Source organism: Haliaeetus leucocephalus, unplaced genomic scaffold (genome assembly GCF_000737465.1).
Source record: "Haliaeetus leucocephalus isolate CR32 unplaced genomic scaffold, Haliaeetus_leucocephalus-4.0 Scaffold68, whole genome shotgun sequence".
NCBI lineage: Eukaryota > Metazoa > Chordata > Aves > Accipitriformes > Accipitridae > Haliaeetus > Haliaeetus leucocephalus.
In genome coordinates, this window is record NW_010972504.1 from 389,798 (window position 1) to 412,309 (window position 22,512).

Consider the following 22,512-nt stretch of genomic DNA (forward strand, 5'->3'; position numbering starts at 1 on the left):
GGAGCCTGACTGGAGACTCCCTGGTCTGAATGCTGAGGAGGGTTTGTAGATCTGGAGCATTGCCTGGCACAGGGTGTCCCTTAGGGCGCTGCCATGCCAGAGGATGGAACTGGTGTGAATCTGTTTGTGTGATTAAAAATAAACAAACCCTCTTTTCCTAGTTTGACTTTCTTAGACAGCAGAGGGGGATAGCGGAGGATGCAGTGTGGGAGATGAGTGGTACCAAGGATGACGGCCGTTGTCAGAAGGCAGTCCGCATTGTCACCGAGCTGTGCCAGAAGAAAAGTCTGCCTAGCTTGGACCTGGACACTTGCAGGGAATTCCTCCTGCTGCCTTCCGACCAGAGCCTGATTATCTCCGAGCCAGGTACAGTACTCTGGTCCTGTCTGCTTGAGTAGTGCTTGTGATTGCCAACAGCCAGAGGAAGGCAGGAGGACTCTCGCAAGGGGAGGGAAATGTTCGCAAGCCCTGTGTCAGATTCGGGGGCATTTTTCTCGGCACACATCACTGTGTGGTTATTTTCCTTTACACGTTCCACTGTGAAGTTTTGGGTGCAAGTACTGCCTCACTTGTTGATGCAAAATGGGAATATCTGCACAGAGGGGACAGACGTGGTGTTACACACGGGTAAGGAGGTGGTTAATGAGATAAAGGTTCTGTGAAAGTTTCTTATTTTTTTAAAACCAGACTCCTGTCCTGTATAAAACAAAAAGCAGTAAAAAGCCTATTTAAGGAACTGAGATGACAGGAACTGATTGCTCTTATCCCAGTTTGAGAAAAGAAGGGTCTTGGATGGATTTTTCTTCAGTAGTAAGGGATCTTAATGTACTTTCATGTATTTGTTTTACTTTCCCTAAGAACTGCCTGAAGCTGTTCCTCATCAGCTCATAGAGAGACCTAGGGAGACACATTGGCATGTCAGAGATGAATCAAGAGCCAGCATACTGCTGTAAGAGCAAAGGGGCATTTCTTTATTGCAAAGTGGTTAACTTTCTGTACACTTCCGCTCACAGCTTCTTGTTCCAGAGAGGCTGTCTTCTGCTATAACTTCAGAAGACATTGGCAGGGGGAGCTTACTTTGCAGGCTCTCATGCTGAGGAGCTAAAATAAAAATTCCATGCTTTTTAGCATTATTGATAACATGCTGTAAGTTGTTGGTGTATTAGAACATTTGTGTAGAGTGCTTCTTTTAAGATAATGATCTACCAGCCAGCCTGATTTCACTGCATAAGTTTTCAGAAGCTTTTCTTCTCCTCTTCTGAGGGCAGCTGTGCAGAGCCCGGGTGCAGCACAGTAGCCTGTCAATCCCTGTCCAAGGCTTTCTGGGTCATCTTGCTTCAGTTTTTCCTGCCCCTCTCTGCCACCATCTTGCACCAGGATGCGACTGGCACCCAGGGCACACTGGCAGCTCTCCAGTTTTGCTGAGCTTCTGCCATATGTTTGCTTGCAGTGGTGTTTCCACCACTGTTTTCCAGTATGTCCAGCCTAACACCTTCCTTTCACATGCCACTCTGCTTGTAACTTCATTGTCATCTTAAAATGACTTTGCTTTAGACCTGCTTGTTCTGAAGGTCTCTTACCACTGCTGGTACTGTCCTTATGCATTGCATCCAGTGCAGCTGTTTTCTTTATTGCAAACAACTTACTGCATTGCTTTGTAATTTCTTACCTTGGTACCAAAATTAACATTTTCCTGACACTGTGCAGTACAGGTTACTGCTTTTGTTCCATCTGCCCTGATATGACAGATTTGCATTTGTTTCTGCAGTCTGTTCAGGATCTCATTTTTCAGGTCGTGATCACACCATCATATGCCTTTAACATCTCAAGTGTTTGTCTGCTCTGATCTCTGGTTTAAGTGTCAGCCTCTACCCCAGTGCCCTGGGCAAGTCACGCTGGGCTGGCTGACTGCACTGAGTGCATTAACAGCCATTACCATTGTCTCTGCTCTGCACGACTGGGCCCATTTTTATGTCTAGACAGCACTGAGTACACCATTTGGGCCCAACGGGTACTAATATTTCTCAAATGCCTGGATGTAAAACTGCTCCAGCAAAGGAAATAAAACTGTTTGCATTGTGTTAACTAATGCAACAGTTACAGTGGTACGATACCTGTCCCATTAGTGTCTGGATGTTTATCTAATTATCTGCATTTCTGCTTTGTCTGTTTTACACGGAAGACTGATGTTAAGCAAATTTGCTATCAGCTACCTGGAGTCCTATGTTCAGATCCAGCAAGTCCTTCCTCATAAAGATATACAAATAAAAAGTGAGGTTGTGTGAACATGAGCAGTGAGACAAGGTGCCATACCGGTACCAACAGGAAAGTCAGAGGAGCCATGCAGCACGAGTTCTGGGTCCTGCTGAAGTGTGCTTGTGCTGGACAGCACAACCTCGGCAACCTGGATGCAAAGTTTGCTGGAGTAAAATTGGCCCTATTTGTCATCATGATGTGAAGTCAACAACTTCTCTGTCAGTTTGTAACCTCCTGGATAAATCTATTAGCTAATGGCTGAATCAGCTTGGCTTGTCAAGTGTCTTGATGAAGTTCGCATCGTTTGTGAGCAGGCAGACAAAAGCACTCTAATGCTGCCAAAGCTGGAGCCAGGGCTGCTTCTGCACAGCTCTGCTTGCCATTAGACTCTGAGAGGTAGTTTGGGTTTTTCTGATGTTTCATGTATTGATGGAGAGCAGTATCTTCCGGGGATGCTGTGGAGTTGCAAAGAAATTAGCCAGGTATCACTAGCCTTCTTGAACTGCATCTGACAGTGGAAAAAACCTGTGAATATAAAAATATTACTGAGTAGTTTATGTAAGTATGTCAGTATGGTTTTATGCAGTCATTATTTTTTTTTCAAACCATTTTGGACTGAATGTGGAAAGTGCTACTGTGTATAAAGTAGATGCTCCTGTGTTATGTAATAGCTGATTCTCCTACTTAAAGTCAATAAGAAAAATAGAGCTGCAGCGTTTCTCCAGTATGCCATACATTACTGTACACCCAACAAAGGAGCATTGCAGGCTGCTGCTGCTGGCTAGTAATCCCGCAGCTAAGTATGTCAGAAAAATAAGGTATTTGGATGAGGAAGGTTTTGGTATCGATGCATCAGTGGATATGCGAGGGTGAGCTTTGCCTGCAGTTTGGCCCGTGGCGGTGCCAGGAATAGAACTGATCTCTTGGCTGTGGGCCCTGAGATTGAGCAAGATGCAGCATCCTTTTGTTGTGCCTATCTAAAATCCTCCCCCATAGTTCTCTCCATCTGATAGCTCTCTTCCCTGCCAGTCCTCAGCTGTTGGGCAGTGATGCTGTGAGTGTGACTAGTACACAGGCATAAGCCGTAGAGAGTGGAAATGCCTGTGGTATAGGGACAACATTTACCACTGCAGTGATGTGCCTTAAATGAATGGAAACATCACTTCTCTGCCCTGGAGGTGCAGCGAGCGCTCTAGGATATAGCTGAGAGTTTTGTGGACAAGTCCTACTGAAGTGCCAAGTACTTGGCTGACGATGGAGGAAAGCCCACGCTGCCAGACTCCCACAGGACCGCTGTGCTGGGCACAGCAAGCCACCCCATGTCACCTGGTCCCTCTGCCCATGGGAGTGGAGCTGCTTGTTGGAGAGCGACTGGCTCCAGGGTCTTTGGGAAACGGTGCCAAATCTGCTCTCCAGGGCCCACTGTGAGCTCCTGTGGTGGAGCGAGCTCTCCCCTGACTGCCCCTGCCCAGGGATGCTCCCAGGGGTACGAAGCCCATGGTCCTTGCTGTGGGCAGCTTGGCTCCAGCCTGCCAGCATCCCTGGGTACCAGGCAATGCGTCATGCCCTGCACAGCTCTTGCCAGCATGAAGTGTGCTGTGCGCTTGCCTGCAGAGTCAAGTTGTCACTCAGTTTGGACTGAATTGTCTTACTGACTCACTCCCAATGTTCGCCTGAACCAGGTCCCGCTCCTCGTGGGTGCACAGTGCCAGGTCTGACTGCAGACAGAGGCTGCCAGCCGGTCCTGGGAGGTCATGCCAAACAGGGGATGGGAGCTTGACTCCACAGAGAGATTTAAAAACAAAATGATCATTCTGAAATGAATGTGCAGAGCTGGTGGAGTGTGACTGGAGCCTGTGGCTTGTGATGCTTGCTGACTTTAAAGCACGGTGCATGGGTATGGGAGGGAATTTACACCAGGATCAGAGCACATCCAGGAGCAAACCCCTGGGTTTGATTTCTAGCTCCAGCACTACCGTGTTGCGACTTTCTTTAAATAACATAAGTTGGTTTTTTTGCCTCAATGTTTCCATTTGTAAAAAGTTCCACTGCCCTGTAAAGTAAGTACAGGATGCAATGGATGATGTGCAGAGGTGTTGCCGTTTTTACCCAGAAAGTCACTATAGGATTGCGTGCACAGCAGTCCCTGTTGATCTCGGCACAGCCTGTGTACCCTCCTCAAAACCTTCCTTATGCACTGATTCACCCTAGCAAAGTGCTCTAGTGGTTTCCTAGTGCAGGATATGAAAGCTGAAGTGAGAGGAAGAAAAAGGACAGCTGGGGAAAAATGCAAAACCAGAAGAGACTTTATGATAATTTCTGTTGCCTAGCACACTTTGTCAGCTGTCCTTCTGTGCTTTAATGCTGCAGTAATTCAGAGCACATTTAGTGTTTTGCCCTTTGTGTGAACTGTTCTTTTTAAACTTCATGATGCAGGCAGTACATCTTGTACAGCGCTGAACACCCTCCTGGCACTTCACAAATACTATTAAAATGTTAAACCCACAAGTGCAGAAGTGTTCTTGCTGTAGGCAGAAAAAGAGGTGAATTTTTGTGCAATAGAGGTTTTTTTCATTGCAGGAATGTTGATGTGGAAAGATCACCTTTATAGGGAGAAATTGCTTTTGGAGTATTTTTCTTGGAAAAAGTTATCCCTTGATAGGATAGTTTGACTAAGGGGAAAATTGATGACACACCCATTCACTGATACGGGATGCCTACAGCCACTACCTGTGAAATATGGGCAAGTCTTGAATTTACTTGCCAGCTGTAGTAACACACTTTTCTGAATCACCGTTCAAGTGTATTTTAAGTAAATATAACAGTAAACATGTTTAAAGCCACCCAGGCAAAGCTAATATTAACCACTGAAGCTTGTGTTTCCAGAGGCCAGGCATGTGAGGAGTAGCACCTTGGGGCAAAGAGCTTTCTTATCACTGAGTAATGCACTTGCAAAATGGATCTTGCCTTCCTCTGCGAGCATCTGGTCCACTAGCAGGAAAAGAGCAAGCTAGAGCTACGTGCAGCAGCAGATTTGCTCTTTAGCTCAAGTAAAACAGGTTTGTGCTCTGATCCTGAAGGTATCAGGTTCAAACCTTGCTACCAGAGAAAGGTTTGCAAAACTATATTAAAATAAGGTTAAAACCTGCAGCATAAATCTAGGAAAAATGGATTATATAACCTGTCTATGAACATTTGTCTTTGCTTATGTATTGTGTGTGGATCTATGACTCTACAGCTTCCTCTGGCTATGCACTGTGATGGTCCTGGTAAATAAAATGCACCTCTGGAGCTGTGTGGAGTGTGTGTGTTCAGGAGCTTTGTAAGTACCTCTCTGCATAGATGCAGGTTTGCATCTGCCTAATTGCTGTTGGTTGATTCATTCCTGAAGCAGTACAGGGAGGCTGATCATGTTTGTAGCTTTTTTTTGCGGACCTCGGAGCCTATTCCAGTGCAGCTGCAGTAGCCTTATGCATAGTCAGGGATCAGCATCTAAAACTCCATAGAAACAGGCAGCCAGATTGCTGCTGGTGTTAATTGAGTGTGTGAGCAGGCTGAGGACAGTGACCAGGAACTGAGCTGAGGTGCAGATACCTCTCTGGTAAGTCCACATTTCTGAAGTTACTTTGTTAATTTTTTGCTTTTTTTCGTAATATGGAGCCTCTTTTCCTTAACAAACATTGTGCTTCAGCAGTTTCTGTCTTTGCCATTGAAACATTTTCTTCTGCTTTGAGTATTTTCCCTATGTTTCACTGAAACCAAGCATGTGCTTTTAGCTAGTTCAAATCAGGGCATAGCCTGACTCTGATCTTCTCCATTGTTTTGCGGGATGACTCTGAGAAGCTGGTATTTTTGTGTTTGCAGGTGTTTGCTGCTTGACATCTTTGCTTTGTTGAAGTCATACCAGTGCAATGTGCACAGCCTGCTGCACATACCATGTATTCACTAACAGTCATATAGTCTCACGTGTGTATTCATTGTTCAGAGGTAAAAACAGAACTATAACTGGATCTCATGTCTGATACAATTTTTCATTTAACTATAGTTTCAACTATCCTTGCTTTTCTTACCTGTTTCTTCTTCTTACTGTTCACGTTTCTAGGTACAATCGCATATTCTTCCTTAGGACCCCAGGTTTCCATCTCATGTTGGTTAGGCAGCTTTTTCTAGCTCTAATATTTGTTATTTCTTTTTCAAATATCATAATATGTATTTTTCCTTCCTATCTGTACATTGTAAAATCAAGAAGCTTGTCTGTAACAGCCCTTATTGTTTCAATCCAGTGGACTCGCTAACATAACAGTGACTTATGCTGGCAGTTGTTTGGGAGAGATGTGATTTGTCCCTCTGCCACGCATTGTCTTTAATTATACTTGTACTTCGCAAAATGGCATCCTAGAGGGACAGAGAAGGGATATTTGGAGTGACTGTACATTAACTATACATTTTCCATGTCTATAGAAAAAAGAAAGTTATCCTGCAGGGTGTCTTGTACATAGTGAAACTGCAGATGCTAATTAAGGCCGCCTTTATATTTAGTTCAGTTTGTTATGGTGTAGCAGGTTAGTGTTTGACAATATCACAGGAAACTGTGCAGCGAAGACTAAGGGCAGGATGCCAGAAGCTCAGTTCATACAAGCCCTTTCAAAACCATCATTAAGACATACAGTCCTAGAGTATTGGATTCCATGGAATAATAATTGCCCAGAAATTGTAGCACACCAGTGTCTCTGGTAATGTAAGTATTACTCTGATTTTTTATGCATGTTTGTAACTGCTGCAAAGAAATGCATGTGCTCTTGTAACAACACAGTGTTAGGTGAGTACAGCGAGCACCTCCTTAAATGCATTCTTTCCATACGCAGTACTTCATCTCTTGGATGTCTGTGAGCATTTGCTCAGAGTTATATGAGCTCAGTTCTGAATCTGGTCTCTGGTCAAAATGTTCATGCTAAAAGGACTCAGGGCTGCACAGTATGGAGTGATATGAGTCATTGGAGAAGGAAAGAAGGAATCTCAGAATCCATTTAAGAAATCTGTAGGATCAGGCAGCCGAGTCTGCATGCGTGACTGCTGTGTAGTACATTTTAGGGGTTAAAGATCTCTGTCTTTGTTACAAGCTAATGGAAGCAGCAGCAACAGCTCATGACAGGAGCAGAGCCATTCATGGAGGAAGTTCCCTGATCATTCAGCGAAGCTTGAACAAAGAAATGCTCTTTTCATAACTGCTGCATTTCAGCACAGGGTCTCTGTACTGAGCAGCCGGTCCCATGTAGGTGGGTGGCTGGGAGATCCTTCCCGACTGCTCTGCATCCCGCACAGAGCCTTCTTCAAACAAGCCTGTGCTCTTTTTGCCATGCAGATCAGACTCGTCTATTGTCTGCCAGTTATTATCAGCACAAGTCGAGAGAGAGAAAAAGAGGGCATGACGTGGGCTTACGTGGTCATACTGGGTCTAGATGGCTTTAATTGGCAACTTCACCTCCTGAGGACACAGATCTGTGTATGAGCCAGTCTTTGCCGCGTCAGGAGCCAGGGGAGTTCTGCATGAATCCTGCATCTCTTCTTTTGGGTTTCCTGTGGGGCAGGTCCAGGCAATAAAGCTCTTCCATCATGCTTTCATGTAGTCAAGGAGCCCCCTTGCACCAGGCGGGGGGTGTGTCCCTGGACAAGGGGGCACTCAGCTGAAGGAAAGCCTCCGGAAAGATTTCTGGGCCACCTTGTCCCACACTTGGGGCCTTCTGCCATCCCCTGGCTGAGCTCTGCTTTTTTGCGTTCTCAGGCTGTGTCTTCTCGTGAGATCCCACATCACAGGGCTGGGGGGCTGCCTGGCACCCTTGCTGGGATGAGGCACTAGCTGCAGGGTTCACCCTTCAGGCTGCAGGCTGGGATGGGAAGAGACCCTGATTCTGCTCCTGGTCAAGCTTTATCCTGAGATCTTTTCAGGGCAGTCTGATTTTAGGGGTTTTTTTTTTTGAACCAAAATGGAATCAAAGAGAGAGCCACAGGGAAGCATTTCCCCAAAACCAAATCTCACTGTAGAAAGTGAAGGGCAGAGAGACAGCAGCTCTGGTGCAGTGAACCTAGACACTGAAACACTGCTGACCCTGGCACCTCTGATGTCTCAGGACAGTCATGGCTTTGACCAAGTTTTTGAAGGGAAATTTTAAGGTCCAGGGTCTTTGGTCACTCAAGGGAGACAGAGTGACAGTGAAAAGCTTTTATTTTTTTGTTTGCATTGCATCTTAGACACAGTTGTATTTCTACATCCCAGAAGTGTCTGTATTATGGTGTTTTGCTCTCTGCCCAGCTCTGTTCTGCTTCAGCAGGTCTGGATAGAGGCTTCCCCCCCCCATTGTTGAACAGCCTCAGCAAGGCTTCCCTGGCAAATCTTCAGTGCTCGGCTCAGGTCCTGTATCTACGGGGTCACATCATGGGAGGAAGATGATGCTCAGTGTCAGTTATTTAACCTCAGCCCAGGGACACTCTGTGTGTTCAGCACTGCTGAGTTGTTTACAGATGTTGTTACAGCATATTGTGATAAAATGTCATGGATTAGCACACAGCTATGTACTATAATTACATGCAGTGTGGCTTATAAATAGTTCATTAGATTGTCATCAGTTAGGCATAAAGCAATGACAACTCTTACTATCTCATTTATAATACTCTAGAGAACAGCTGATTAAGAAACAAAGCGACCTAAATCACTGGGGAATGTTTCCTTTGGTTTGGAACAATTTTTTTTTTCTTTTTTTTGTCACTTTTGATAACAGAAATGCTGCATTGCTGACATCTCAAAGTTCCTCTTCTGGTTCCACAGGCCAGCAAAAGTTTGAGTAACAATGTGCCTTTAATGCAGTGTGGAGGGAAGTCTGAATCGGCAGGTGGGTCAATAACAACTGAATACCAACATATTTGGTCTTCAGAAGCCTTTGATCAGTCTCCCCCGGTCCAGCTGTTCTGCGGGGGCACGGCCATTTTAATGAGTATTAGTTATTTTCTCTGGGTGTTGATACGGGCCTCTCAGCGTTGTGTATGAAGCCCATAGTCACTAGCGGGCAAGGTGGGTTTCGTCTCCAGTTCCCCACTGGGGAGCCCAGGCCAAGGACGGGTTAGGGACTGTCCATTGGCAGAGCCAAATTCCGAGCAGGAGGCTGGGTTGGCACTGCCGAGGATGTCTGCGCGCTCACGTTTGCCTGCTGCTGCGCCAGCCACCTGCCCGGCGTGAACTCCGCTGCTGTGTCGGACCTGCAATGTGAACGACTCTTGCTTGGGGTCACCGAGTGCTTCTGCGTGGTGTCCCCAGCAGCGTGCTGATGCTGCGCCTGCCTCTGCATGTCGTGCAGGGGAGCGGGTGTCACCGGCGAGGAGAGGGCTTCATCAGCGCCCCAGCCCTGCAACCACCCGCAGTGTTGGAGACCTCCTCTGCCATGGACGTTCATCTCTGGGCATCCTCTTGCAGCCAGGTCAGGCTTGGCTTCCTTCCCACACAGGGGGACGGAAAGAGGAGGGAGCGGGGCTCCACCAGCTGTGCCGAGACCCTTTTGCAAAGAGCTGTTCCAGATGTTGCAGTGACTTGTGCTGCACAGCAAGTGTGACTGCTGTGCCTGTTGCTTTTCTAAAAGTCCCACAGCCAAGGTGATAGGTGGCCTGTTAACCCTGTCTGCAGTACTGACCTTGGTGTTTTAATACATTTTGGCCAGATCTTCCCACCCAGACAGATTTAAGATTTCTTTTCTGTTTCTAATCCATTTCAGCCATGATCCAATCTGGGTTTTTAAAGACATTCAGCTTATGTGGGCTTTCACTGAGCTACCCATCACCTCCGATCTGAAGGAAGGTGACTAAGGGAAAGGAACGGGCTGTCTTTTTCTAAGCTCAAAAGTCTCATTTTCTTTCCTCTGTAGAAGATGGCCCTGGATGCAAAAAGTCCTGTGGCTGGAAAGAATTTTTTTTTTTGGCCTGTCTCCTTCAATATGTAAATCAGGAAAAGCATGTAGGCACAGGAGTGTCTGACTTGCTGTGGTCAGTAATCAAAAGTCTCTAAGTGGAAGGTGATGCAGCCGTTTCAGTGGGGCTGTTCGCAGCCCTGCACCCTGCAAGTTCAGTGCATGCGAGGTGCGGACTGTTCTGTCTGTTAACGTGGTCTGAACTGCAGCTGATTGAGGACTACTTAAGACTTTTTCAACCTGCTTGACACTGTAGTTGCCACATCTAAATGAACAAAGAACTGACTGTATCTTACCATGGCAATTCGGCAATTCTTATGGCAATCCCTCTGTCACTCGTGTTTGGTATTACTGCTTAGCAGAGATTTCGCTGAGCTCTTGTTAAGGTTGCATGGTATTTCATAGTTGTGTTTTGGCTGTCCAGAACCAGACATGGTGGAGGCTTCTCCTGCATGTAGCAGGCATGCAGATGTCTTTTGCTTGTCAGCTATTCATGATCTTTTGCTTTTTTTTTCTTTGGCAACTACATCTTTCTCCATTCTATTTCAGTGAGCAAAGTACAAGCCCCAGGCTACCGAGGTCTCCTCTTATGTTGCACTCCTTTGTTTGGTGTATTACGCATTTTCATATGTAGGCATTTTTTTTTCCTTTTTTATTATACATACGTACACGTGTGTAAAGTACCTCATTGTTGATTCTGCACTTGAAAATCACCCTTGGTGTTTCCCGCTGAACTACTCTGTTCAGATTTTCTTCTGCTTTTTTAAACTCAGCCTGGGCGACCGGCGCACCTCCGTCTCCTGTATTCGAGCGCATTTACTGTCTGTTCCCTGGGTGATAAAAGTACCAAACCATAAACTCAAAAATGCCAGGTAGTAAAGGGTATGACAGCCTCTATTTTCCCTGCCTTTTCTCTCTGTTCAATGCACTTGTGTAATCAGCTCTCTTAGACCACCAGGTGTGAAGGTCCCTCCCGAGGGTCTGGGCACCAGGGTGCAGCAAGGACAAGGACAGCACAGGCATTGCCCTCCTCGAGGGAGCGAGCAGCTCACAGCCCTCCAACCTGTGCGCCTGTTTCCTCCAAGCCAAGACACAGCAGGAGCTTCCGCTGTAGCCTGGATATGTAAGCAAAACCAAAACCAACTCTCTATTCTTCTTGCAGGCAGTGCACAATGCAGGTAACTGCTCAGGGGCTGTCCCAGGACAATGAGCTGCCACGGTCTCCATCACAGCATGGGGAAAACGAGTCCTGTTTCCCGGCTGTGCCCACACCCGGGCTGCTCCTTGCGGTTGTGGCTGGAGTTGCTGGAATAGTACTTTATTCCATGTGCAAATTTATTGTTTAAATGTTTTCTCCTTAATTATAATTTGAACTGGGATCTATAAAATTTGGGAATTTGCAAGTACTGTCACTAACAAGCTGATAGCTGGTTTCGAGGACAACAAATTGCACAACTGTTAAAGGAACAAAACTTGCATGAAGTTGTCCATGTCTCATGTTCTACTTATTCTCCCAGCTATAGAACTGCATGTCCTAAAGACTTATAGTAAATGGTGAAAAAAGCTCTGGCATTGCTTAGTGAAAGAAGTTTTGTCTGGACAGGGGTGATGAGGTTGCTGTTTGCACTTGGACCATAGATCATAGTGGCTTGAAACACCGGATCCCTGCAAGGTCTCCTTATGAAGCAGGTTATCTTCATACTTAACGTGCAATAATGAGACGGTTTGAAATTTATAATCTTATATAATTACTCTTAAAATAGCTTCTGATTCATCCTTCCCTTTGAAGCTTATAGTTTGCATTCCAATAAGCTCTTGCATGGCAGGAACCCTGTGGTAGCAGCAAATTAATTTTTAAGAAGTTTTTTTCTATCATCTAACTGAAACTTTGGCATAGCCAGTTTGAGCATTCATGTCTCTATCTTCCTATAGTCTGTTACATAGCTGGGTGTGCACAGGAGATGAGGAGGCTCTGTCTGGGTTCCTGCAGAGCCTGTGCTGGCAGGAGGAAGCTGGTGGGAGCTGATAGTGTGAAACTCAGTGTCCAAGGACTGAGGAAGCACGTTGAACAGGATAAATCTCCTTTTAGCTTCATGCAGGAGGAAAGTTGAGTTTGCAGAGCTTCCAAGGGGACATTTCAGAGACTCTGTGAATGTCTCCTCTCAGAACATCTGCAGTGTTCATCTCATGAAGATTTCTACCTCTCTCCTGGTTTGAGAGGGGAGTTTACCATTGAGCTACATATGATGGACTGAGTGTGAAAGTGCTCTTAGTGTAAAACAATCTGTGAAAACTCCTCCTGCTTTCACATTGTTTTCCATTCACTTTATTGCGTTGTCTTCTGTGGAATTACTTGTGGCTGACATAGAGTAACAAAACAAGATTTGGGCATGCTCCGCAGCAAAAAGCAGCTGGAACTGCTGCTTGCCTTCACCTAGGGAAACTCTGTAAAGCATACCAGGGTCGAAGGAGCGTGCATGGTGCAGGAGTCTCTCTGGATCTCTGCGGATATTTCGTACCATTGTGCTGTGCTGGACAGCTGAGAGGAATAATCAGTGAATTTTTACTTACATTGTGAATAGACAAGAACACCCTGATTTGTTTGCCTCTAGATGGTTTGTGGTACCAAATATTTCTGTGACTTCATTTTCCTCTCCTACATACTCTAAGGATGCAGCACTGTCCTCAGCCAGGTGACGCTCCCTGTCCTCCTGCAAGGGAACCTGACAAGCAGCCAAGCTCCTGTTGGTCTGAGCAGGGTGTCAGGAGATGCAGGCAGAGCCATAAGTGGCAGCTGACACTTGCTCCTGTTGCTTGGATCGCTCCCTGGATAGGAGCAGTTTGGAGGGTCTAAGAAAATGGACTCGTAACCTGTGGACCTGCAGGTGATTGATAGATATCCCCAGTGCTCTCCGGGTCTTGCTGCCTGACTTGCTGCTACATGGGGGCTGCTCTGCAACCCTTATCACCACCCACAGCATGAGATAACGTCTGAGGGACGATGGAAGCTCTGCTCAATCCATAATTGTTTTCTGACCTGGTCCTTCAGCATCTGCTGAGAACTCGATGAAATATTTTCCCCTCACTAATGACCCACACCTCTGTGATCTTGTTTGAGCAGCAGTCCCTGCTGCAGTGCTTCACAACACATCCAGCTCCTGTGCTGCTAGGCTGCTTGTGAAAAGCAAATTGACTGCAGTTAGACTTTGAAGTGACAGCTGCTAATGACTTGTCTAGCTTAAGAATATTTCAGGACATGTTCCTATAGTTCATAGCTGCCTAGAGAACACAACCAGTAAATCAAGAAGTGTTGCTGAAGTTTCAAATGACAACCAAATGGCAGCGAGTAGGCCTGAAGACGTGACAATGAAGACATCAGCAGAGGACTGGCACACTGGACATCATCCCAGCAAACAGAGGCAATTAGTGAGCAGGCTTGCAATGCTTCCCTCTTGCAGTCATGTTCTCTGCAGACCCCAGTGCCCACTTAGCTGTGGGCTCTGTTAAGTAGAGCTGCTTGCTGGTACAAGAACCGAAGCTGTGTTGGGTGACAGGGACAATCCAATCTTTACTGTTTGCTTTGTTACCATTCCCACGGCTGTGGCATGCTTGGGGAGGGGATAAGGAGCTGGCAGGAATTACGCGCTGCTGCACTGCAGCTCACCTCTCACCCAGCACACATTTCATGATTTATAAGACAGCCAGTTTCCTTTTAAAAAATTCCTGTGCTCTGTTTGCTGCTGCACTCCATGGTGCCTTGCAGGATTTGTTCAGAGCTGTATTCCCGAAGGGGTAGTTCCCTTGCTCTGCTGTGGTTCATGTTTTGGTTTTGGCTGTGGTGCTGCTGGATGCTGTGCTGCTGCCTTGGTTTAACATTTGGTTTCTGTTCCATCCTGTCCCTGCTCATTCCTCTGTAAAGCTTCAAAGCTGAACGGCATTGCTAAATAAACATGACTATAGCTAGGATTTGATGGCAACCTCTTCCTTTTCCCCCACTGTTGTCCTGTGCTCCCCTCTGCCCCTGCCTCAGGCGTCCAAGATTCACTACAGTTTCTCATGCCTGATTTCCATCCCTCAGCTAATCAGACTTACATTGCTGATGTTTCTCAACTGAGAGGAAATCAGTTCAGCAGTTGGTGGGTGCCTCACATGGTCTTTTTTAGCCCTAGAGCTGCCTGTCTTCTCCTCCAGCAGTAACTCTTGTAGTAATCCATCATTTGAATGCGTGATCTCTACAAAGCCCTACAGAAATAGAACAATATATTCTCACAAGCACTGTTGCAATAGAAAAATGTAGCAAAAATGGACAGAGAAGCCTGGAAATATCTCCTGATGTGGTATGAGCATTGGTGGATATATTACACTGGAAAACCAGTTGCCAGTACAAGCGAGGTTAAGGTACATCACCATCACACCCTACCTCTGGGCTCTGCCATCTCCTGTAACTCCTCTTCCAGGAGCATTTGCTGTGGCAAGATGTTACATGCTCCAAGCCACAGCTCAGAATAGCTGGGGGCTGCTTTTTCAGCTGAAAGAAACCTAGTGGGGAACAAACCAGCCAGAGCTCTCCCTGATACTAAGATTTTCCACTGGCCACCAGAAAGCTTACCAGTAAGAACCTCTCACAGGGAAGATGTCCATTTGATCTCGGCAGGATCAGGTCAGTGGCTTTGTCTGGGTCTGTGCATGGTGACAGAGCTGTGGGACCAATTGTGCCATGGTGGCAGTGCTGCCAGTGCCCAACCTCAGCAGAAAGTCAGGTCACAGTGCCCTTGCTGCTTCAGTGAGGGGGCTGTGCTGAGGGAGCTCCAGGACCTGCAGAAATGCATCTGTCCTCTTGCAGGTGCCGAGGGGCCCTGGGAAGGGGACCGCTGAGTCAGTGGCACAGGTCCTGGTGGCCACTGCAGCTGAGCTCCTCCAGCATGAGCCTGGCCCCATGCAGGGCTTCAGCCTGTAGCATTTAATTTTTTCAGCCCCCTTGAACTTCCACTAGTGGTATTCAAACTTTGTTTAAATCCAACAGGTAGCTGGAATGACTAATAGATGCTGGAGTGCTGAGCGAGCCATCAAACGTATTTTGTTTTCTCTGTGGGGAGTGGGTGGAAGGAAAGCTAAATTACATCTTCAAGATATTAAATATAACTCTTCACATTAAACTCAGAGTTATCCATGAATCTCTTTAATGATAATGCAAGCTACTTCACAGTAATAAAAGTCAATGTTGCCATAATTAGACCAGTATTGTCTTGCAGTTAATAGACTGTTGTAATCATGGCTTTGTCATATTATTAATCGTTTTCTGTTTGGACTTTGCTAATTATCCCCCTTGGTAACTCAGTTTGGGTATTATGAAGTCATCAGGGACATAAAGCTGAAAGGTAGTTCTGCCTTCTTCTCTTAATTAGTTCCCATCCAAGATGAAACAAAATGGATGGTTGTACTGATGAGCTGCTTTCCAAGTGCATGGGTACTGGGGCAAGAGAGAGGCTGGACGAACCAAGAAATGACCCTCCTTTCCTAAATTTGCTTTTAGCTTTACAGTTTTAAATTGCTCCACTGTTTCTTTGTCCTGCCTTGGCCCGTGTCATCTTTTATTTGAAAGGCAGTAGAAAGTAGCGACCTTCTCAGAAGTTTTATAGTTTTGAGGCATTCTATGAGCTTTGTTGTAAGATTCAATAGCAAGGTTTTTAGATGTTACAAAAAATAGTAAAAACACAAACCAAGAAGTCAAGTCAAAAGAGAAATGAGATTGTTTTCTGGTAAAGTTGATAGGTTTCAGACCGTCTCCTGTGTGCACTTGGCATCCCCATTGCTCACTGCCGGCTTCAGGTCTTTTCTGCAGTGAGATCATTCTGTCAAAGAGCATTTCACTGCTTGAGTCCTCTGCCAAATATTCACCATCATGGAACTTGTTTGTATTTAAATGCTTGAATATGATCTGGTCTCTCAGTCTGTGTCCCTTGCCACTGCCTTGGGGTGTCCCTGCATGTCCCTGTTGTCGTGCTGGTCTTGCCACTGCTCCTGATGGCTCTGGGAGCACGGTGCTACCCTGCTGTCCTTTACCATGGGAGAGGGACAGTCGTGGGCTGCACAGCTCCTGAGCATCACCCAGCCAGCTTCTCACTGCCCTCATCCTTGTTTTCTTCGCAGATACGTAACTGCTCCTTCTGCAAGAAAACCAAAGTGCAGTGTTGTTTTTGTAACAAGTTGGTCTAAGCTGTTTATACTGTCTGTGAAGAATTTGATTCATTATTTTTCCCTTAAGCCAGGCTGCAGGGGTGGGACATCAGCATCTCTGTTGACTCAATTTTGATGTTTCACAGTACCACCTACTGCATAAGTGGTGATAAATGATCATTTATCATTAGCCTCTCAGGTATGGCTTGCTTTCTCCTGTTCACTGAAGAAAAGTAGAGCAAAGACCGTGATCCATGGGCCTTCCCATGGATGTGCTCGTGTCTGTCCTGGCGGCAAGTGGCTTTCTGGTTTAGAAAGCTCTGTTTCTCTCTCCATCAGCTGCTCTCATGGGGAATCTGTGGCACAACTTATCTAAAGCTCATTCCTGGCTGAGAGGAGCCTTTCCCCGCTTCTCCTGGTGTGGAAATGCTTTTGGTGAATGTCTCTGCTTTGCAGTGAAGGACCAGGACTGCTGGTGCTGGCTGACTTCTGGGACATTGCTGTGGCATGTCATAGTGCATTGTGTCTCTAGGGATTGGGACAAAGTCTCAGTTCTCCAAGGAGTTCAGGTGCACATGAAAACATAGTGGGGGGGTCACAAATTCACTATTGCTCTTTTGCTTTACAATACCATGCTAAACCTCTGCCTCAAAAAGACCTTTATAAGTGAGGCAGACCATCCCTAAAGGAGCTGTCTCTGTTCCACCAGGTGAATAACAGCTTCGTGACTTATCCTAAGCATATCAGCTCATGCAGGTAAATGTTCATGTCCATATCCATGTCTTTCCTGCTGCTTGTTCTCCCCTCCCTCCTTGTTAGTCATGCGAGAGCTTCATCATTGCTGCTCTATAGCCAAAAGCAGTTTCCAGCTGAGGGTTCCTCTGGGAAGCAGCTCTTGCTCCCCCAGGGGAGTGAGACTGGAAAATAGCTGTGTTAATTTGTATTTTTCACCTCCTCCTTTTAAGCTTTATCTTTTCAATTACAAGTTGTAATAAAATCCATTTTCCGACATGGCAATTTCTCCCGTGTCTCTCAAGGGAGCTGGGCTAGGGTGAGGTACCAGCACTGAGTTAGATAAGACCAGGGTGAGGAATGGCTGAAGCCGCTCTGCACTTCTAGGGCCCTACTTACTTGATAACAAAGTGACAAATAACTCACTGTTATTTTTTAGAGGAGAATAGAATAGAAGCATAGTTCTTTTATTTTTCCTCAGATGGGATGTTTCTCAGAGCGACAACATGCCTCTGTCCCTTGTCAAGGATGGCGATGCTGCGAGCGGTTGGGGGGCTCCAGCGAGCTGGCTGCAGCATGGGAAACATTCGGTAAAGCAGAAGCTGAACTATTCCTGTGCTGGTCTGCGTTAGACAGAGCCCTTCCTTACTGCTGGATGCAGACACATCCTTCTTTACCCTCCACTCAGGAAGCCTTGGCTCCAAACGTTGCACAGGGCGGGATAATATAAACAAATGAGCTAATCTTTCCCCTGGGCTGAGGTGTCCTTTTGGTCTGTTCTGTCTTTGGAGAAGTCTTTGGGGGAACAGGCCTTACCTCCATCCATGCCAGGAATATCCAAGCAACCTCTGGCCCTGGGGCATTTTCTGTTAGATGAGGAATTACCTTGTTTTTACAGTTTTGTGTAAGTTAAAGGACATTTAAAGCATAACATTTTGAATACTAGGTATTTTTTTAAAAGTAACTGGTATTTTCAAATTCATAAGAGAAAGCTCATTAAATCAATTAAGGTCAACTCTGTCCAACTGATATTTAAGTTTAATAAGTCACGAAAAAGTCTTAGGGAATTCAATGTCATCTTCAGACAAACCAATATTCTTCCCAGGCAGATGCTTTAAAAATGTCTGTAAAATCCTGATCCCTTCTATTTGTGTTTTATGTGAGCTGTCAGAGGAAAGAGTAGGAGGTCATGCATAAAAGTATCTGTGAATCCTGTCAAATACATTATGAATGCCAGCTCAGCAAGAAGCGAGATGAACTAAGATCTTTCTCAAGCTGGCAACAGGTTTTCAGAAGGGATAACTGATTATTTCTGATGTTTTTCCATTAATGACTCTAGTGTGCAAGCAGAGTCATGCATGCTGTATAACTTCTTTGAATGGACAGAATTATCTTAACTGAAACTTTTCTGTCATGTAACGAATCCCAGCAGTGATAGATTCTGCACCGCAACTATTTCCTTTGTAACAACATAGACATATTTGCAAGAAGTCCAGGTTCTTAAGTTTTCTTATGAAACTATTTGACACTGAGTTTCCTGGGCACAATTCCAAGACATAAAGTATAGGAAAGTGTAACCTCTGAGCTCTCTGCTTTGGTGAGAATACATTTAGCCAAATCTCTAAGGAAGCTCCACCGCTTACTTGTACAATCCTATTTATTATTGAATAAGACGGGACCTATTTATTCACCCCAGTAGTGATCTGTATTTCCACCTTGGAGCTACAGCAGAAAATAAATGGTGCAGTCTGACCTGTACGGGGAGCTGGTGAGGGAGAGGAAAAGTTGCAAAAACTTCTGGATGGCATTTATTCTTTCCATCTGCACCTGCTGGCAGGTTCCAGCCCTTCATTTTGAGTCAAAGAAGCTGTGGGCAGTCAGGAATTTTTGCCTCAAGCTGTTAGTGGATTTGCTAAGCTACGTAATTTTGTGGAAAACCAGTGCATCTCCTCTGGGATATCAGAAACAACAGATGGTTTCCCAGGTGTTCAGCAGAACTGCCTTGTTCCAGTGTAGATGTCGCATTTTGTGTCTGATGCTTCCTTGAGATTTCACTTATAAGAACTGATGCAAAAATCCTAAATATATAGTAGCTGTTGTATTCTCGGATAGCATGTTAGCAAAGTTTGATGATATAAATGGGTTCCTGAACACTTTGCTGTTATATAGTTCATCAATGGTTGTTGGGTTTTTTGTTTTGTTTTGTTTTTAAAATAATTTTTAAATTCAGCTATTTTGTCAAGATAAAATTTAGTCTTTCCTCATATTTCATAGATTCTCTCAGCCTTAAACATTAAATGTCTTATTACAGCTGTACAAAACTAAACTATGTGAGTAAAGGAACCAGAAGGCCTTATGGCTTCTATTTAAGGTAAAGCATATGTCAGGGATCACGTTTATAGTAGCTATGATGAAGCACAGATGTGAGTTTCCCAGTTTATGTCCTAAGAGCTGAACTGCCTGGTAAGGACAGTGTTTGTGGGAGATGATTGTTTTAAATGCAGTTTTTGAGTGAGTCTAGAATTTCTTAGAGCTCATGGAGGTGAGAAGGTGTTTGCCTTAAGTACATTTACACATGATTCAGAGAGGTGCTGTCAGCTCACATGGACAAAACCGAAATACTCATGTCTGCAGCCGTGAACCTTGGCCTTAACCAGCTGGGACAAAGGACCGCTCTGTGCCGCTCTGCCCCGGGAGGCTGTGCAGACCCGGCAGAGGAGGACCAGACCCAGGTCCCTTCCTTGGGGTGCTGCCACCGACGGCCGTGTCCCGCTGCGTGGTGCGAGCTGTGGGCCACTGCGGCAGGGCCGCCATCCCACGCCTCCCACCCGGCACGGGCTCCGCTCCAGGGGAGCAGGGGGCTCAGCCCCGGTTTGGGAACCGGCCCCGTGCTGCAGGAGAAGAGCAGCCGTGTCCTGCTGAGCCTCTTCCACACATGACATGATTGCTTTCTAGCAGCTACACCCACTCCTGCCTCCTGTCAGTTAATTTTACGAGAGGCTTGTTATACTTGCTCAGAGTCATTTTAGTTGTGACTACTTACACAATTCAGAAATACACAGGGCACTGGCCCTGTTCCACAGGTCTCAGGCAGCGAATTAAGTAGCTGCTGTCTGTTTCATGTGGCGCCGCAAAACATTTATGGTCCAAGCATACACAATGATAGAGGCAAGTAAGAGGCAATGGTTATTCTGTACAAACTTTTGGAGGGTTTGATTTTTTTTTTGCTTGTCTTTCTGTCCTGTCTTGCACTTAGGTAATTTAAGGAGTATGGCTTTACTGGTCACTACAATAACACAGCAGGCAATCAAGTAATTTTCTGTGAACTCACAGCAATCTGTGACTGACTGAATCGTCCATAGTCCTGTCACTGCAGACTTAACTCCAGAGCAAAACCTGTTTTCATCTTCAGGGACCGGTATTCTTTGTGATTTTGAACTCTTGGAATTTTGGCTTGGGTGGGAATCTGGGAATTAAGACACTGTAAGAAAAGAACTAAAAATAGCCAATGTTTTCACTTTTTGAGGTGCTGTGAATAATTTCACAGCCTAGATCATCTATCTATCTATCTTCCTTTTTTCCTGATTCTTCAGCTGTAGATATGGAAGCTCTTTCCTCTCCAGAAAAAAATTAAATGCTGAAATACATAGCATATGAGGTAGAAGTGACTCAGAGAGTCAGAGAACATATACAGCTTCTGTGCTATTCAGAATAAGGAAGAATGTGTAGTACTTGCTGTACAGCCTCCTTCTATGTTTGGTTTCACTGCATCAGCAGCTTGTAATTTATTTTTTTTTTAATTGTATTGGTATTTACTTTTTATTCCCGGTGGGCACATCTGGACAAGATGTGAGCATTGATAGTACAACAACAATCTACTATCAGGATCATGGTAGATAGATAGATTTTTTAAATATAGTGTCTGAACACCTGTGGTATGAAGCAAAAAGGCTGTTTCTGCCAGTACAGCACTGAAGCTTGTTTCTATCATGCAGTTCTGCAAATCTTCTCACTTTCAGACTCAGCAGTTTGCCAATACCACAAAACAAACCAAGGATGATATTTTATGGCCAGTCTAAGCATTGTGGTATAAAACGTCATAGCTCTGGCCATCTGGAGACACCCATTTCTCCCCAGATGTGTCTGGGGCAGGAAGCGGTCCCAAATCTCTCAGGGGATGCTCACTTGGGTTTGACTCTTGCTTGCAGAAGCTGCTAAGAGCTCTCCATTAGTCATGATATAAGTCAGTTTGGACCATTTCTTCCCTTTACTTACAGCTTTCTCACCACCCTTCTTTTCTTTCCCTTTCTTTTCTCCTTTCCCATTCCTCCCCTCTCCCTGTCGCTGTTGTCTTCTCTCCCTCTGTAGAGCTCTCCGTCAGCCTCCTTGCAGTGATAGTTATTGTGTGTGGACTGGCCCTGGTGGCAGTTTTTCTGTTTCTCTTTTGGAAGCTGTGCTGGGTTCCCTGGAGGAACAAGGCCATTTCTTCTAACCTGGCCGTCTTGCAGAGCGAGGCAGGCTGCAATAAGGAGAACATGGCAGACAAGCTCAAGGACACGGGTGCCATAAGTTTCCTGGAGGCAGCGGTGAAGATCAGCCACACATCACCAGACATCCCTGCAGAGGTCCAGATGTCCATGAAAGACCACATAATGCGACGCACGCGGATCCAGAGGCAAACAACGGAGCCTGCGTCTTCCACCAGGTGAGCGGGAGGCAGTGCTCTGCAGGGATGCTGCGCCTTGGGGCGGCTGGCAGAGCGGGAGAAGTGTTTAATGGAGCCTGAGGTTCAGATACCTTCAGGGAGGCTAAAGAAAGCACTCCCACTTACATGCTGGATTACTTTCCAAAGATTGGTCATTAACCAGTTAATGTGTTAAGACTGGCTTACCGTAGGCCCCTTTAAAAAAATCAAGGATTCAAGCCCTATTACTGTGACTTGACCTCATTGTGTCAAGCCGTCAGTATGCTTTGGCCACTTTAATTTTGCTCCAACATGAGAGGCAGGCTGAAGTATCAATGATGGTATGCTGTCAGACAGAATTAGACCCTTTTGCTCTCTCTTGTTGTTGTGGCTCCTAGCAGAAACAATTAGATAAGCAGAATTGACATATCGCTCACTGCTCAAGCTTAGAACCAGCTGTGCTCAGTGCTTGTGCTCAGTGCGTGTCTCTGTCTCAGCTAGGGACAGAGATGTCAACATCATACTCAGTAAATCAGGATAAGGCTGTATGAACCTTGGGACATCTTCTCGGCAAGAATACTGAGAAATACGGTACTCTTACTGGACACAAAAGGCTGTGAAACTGGGACAGGAAAAGGTGATCGCAGGGTCCTGGCTGTGCCCCAGCAGTTCTGCTTGCTTTGTTGGCCATGCCCGTGATGTGTACAAGAG

At 45.7% G+C, this 22,512-nt stretch overlaps 1 protein-coding gene across 1 annotated transcript in view; it reads left to right on the forward strand.

The window, feature by feature from the left end:
* Positions 1–212: 212 nt before the first annotated feature.
* The window catches only part of SYT6 (synaptotagmin VI), a 38,337-nt gene continuing 16,037 nt past the window's right edge, over positions 213–22,512 (forward strand). Inside the window, exons 1-2 of the mRNA XM_010578609.1 lie at positions 213–366; positions 21,486–21,822. Of these exons, the coding sequence (XP_010576911.1) occupies positions 213–366; positions 21,486–21,822 (491 nt within the window). The remainder of the gene's footprint in view (positions 367–21,485; positions 21,823–22,512) is intronic.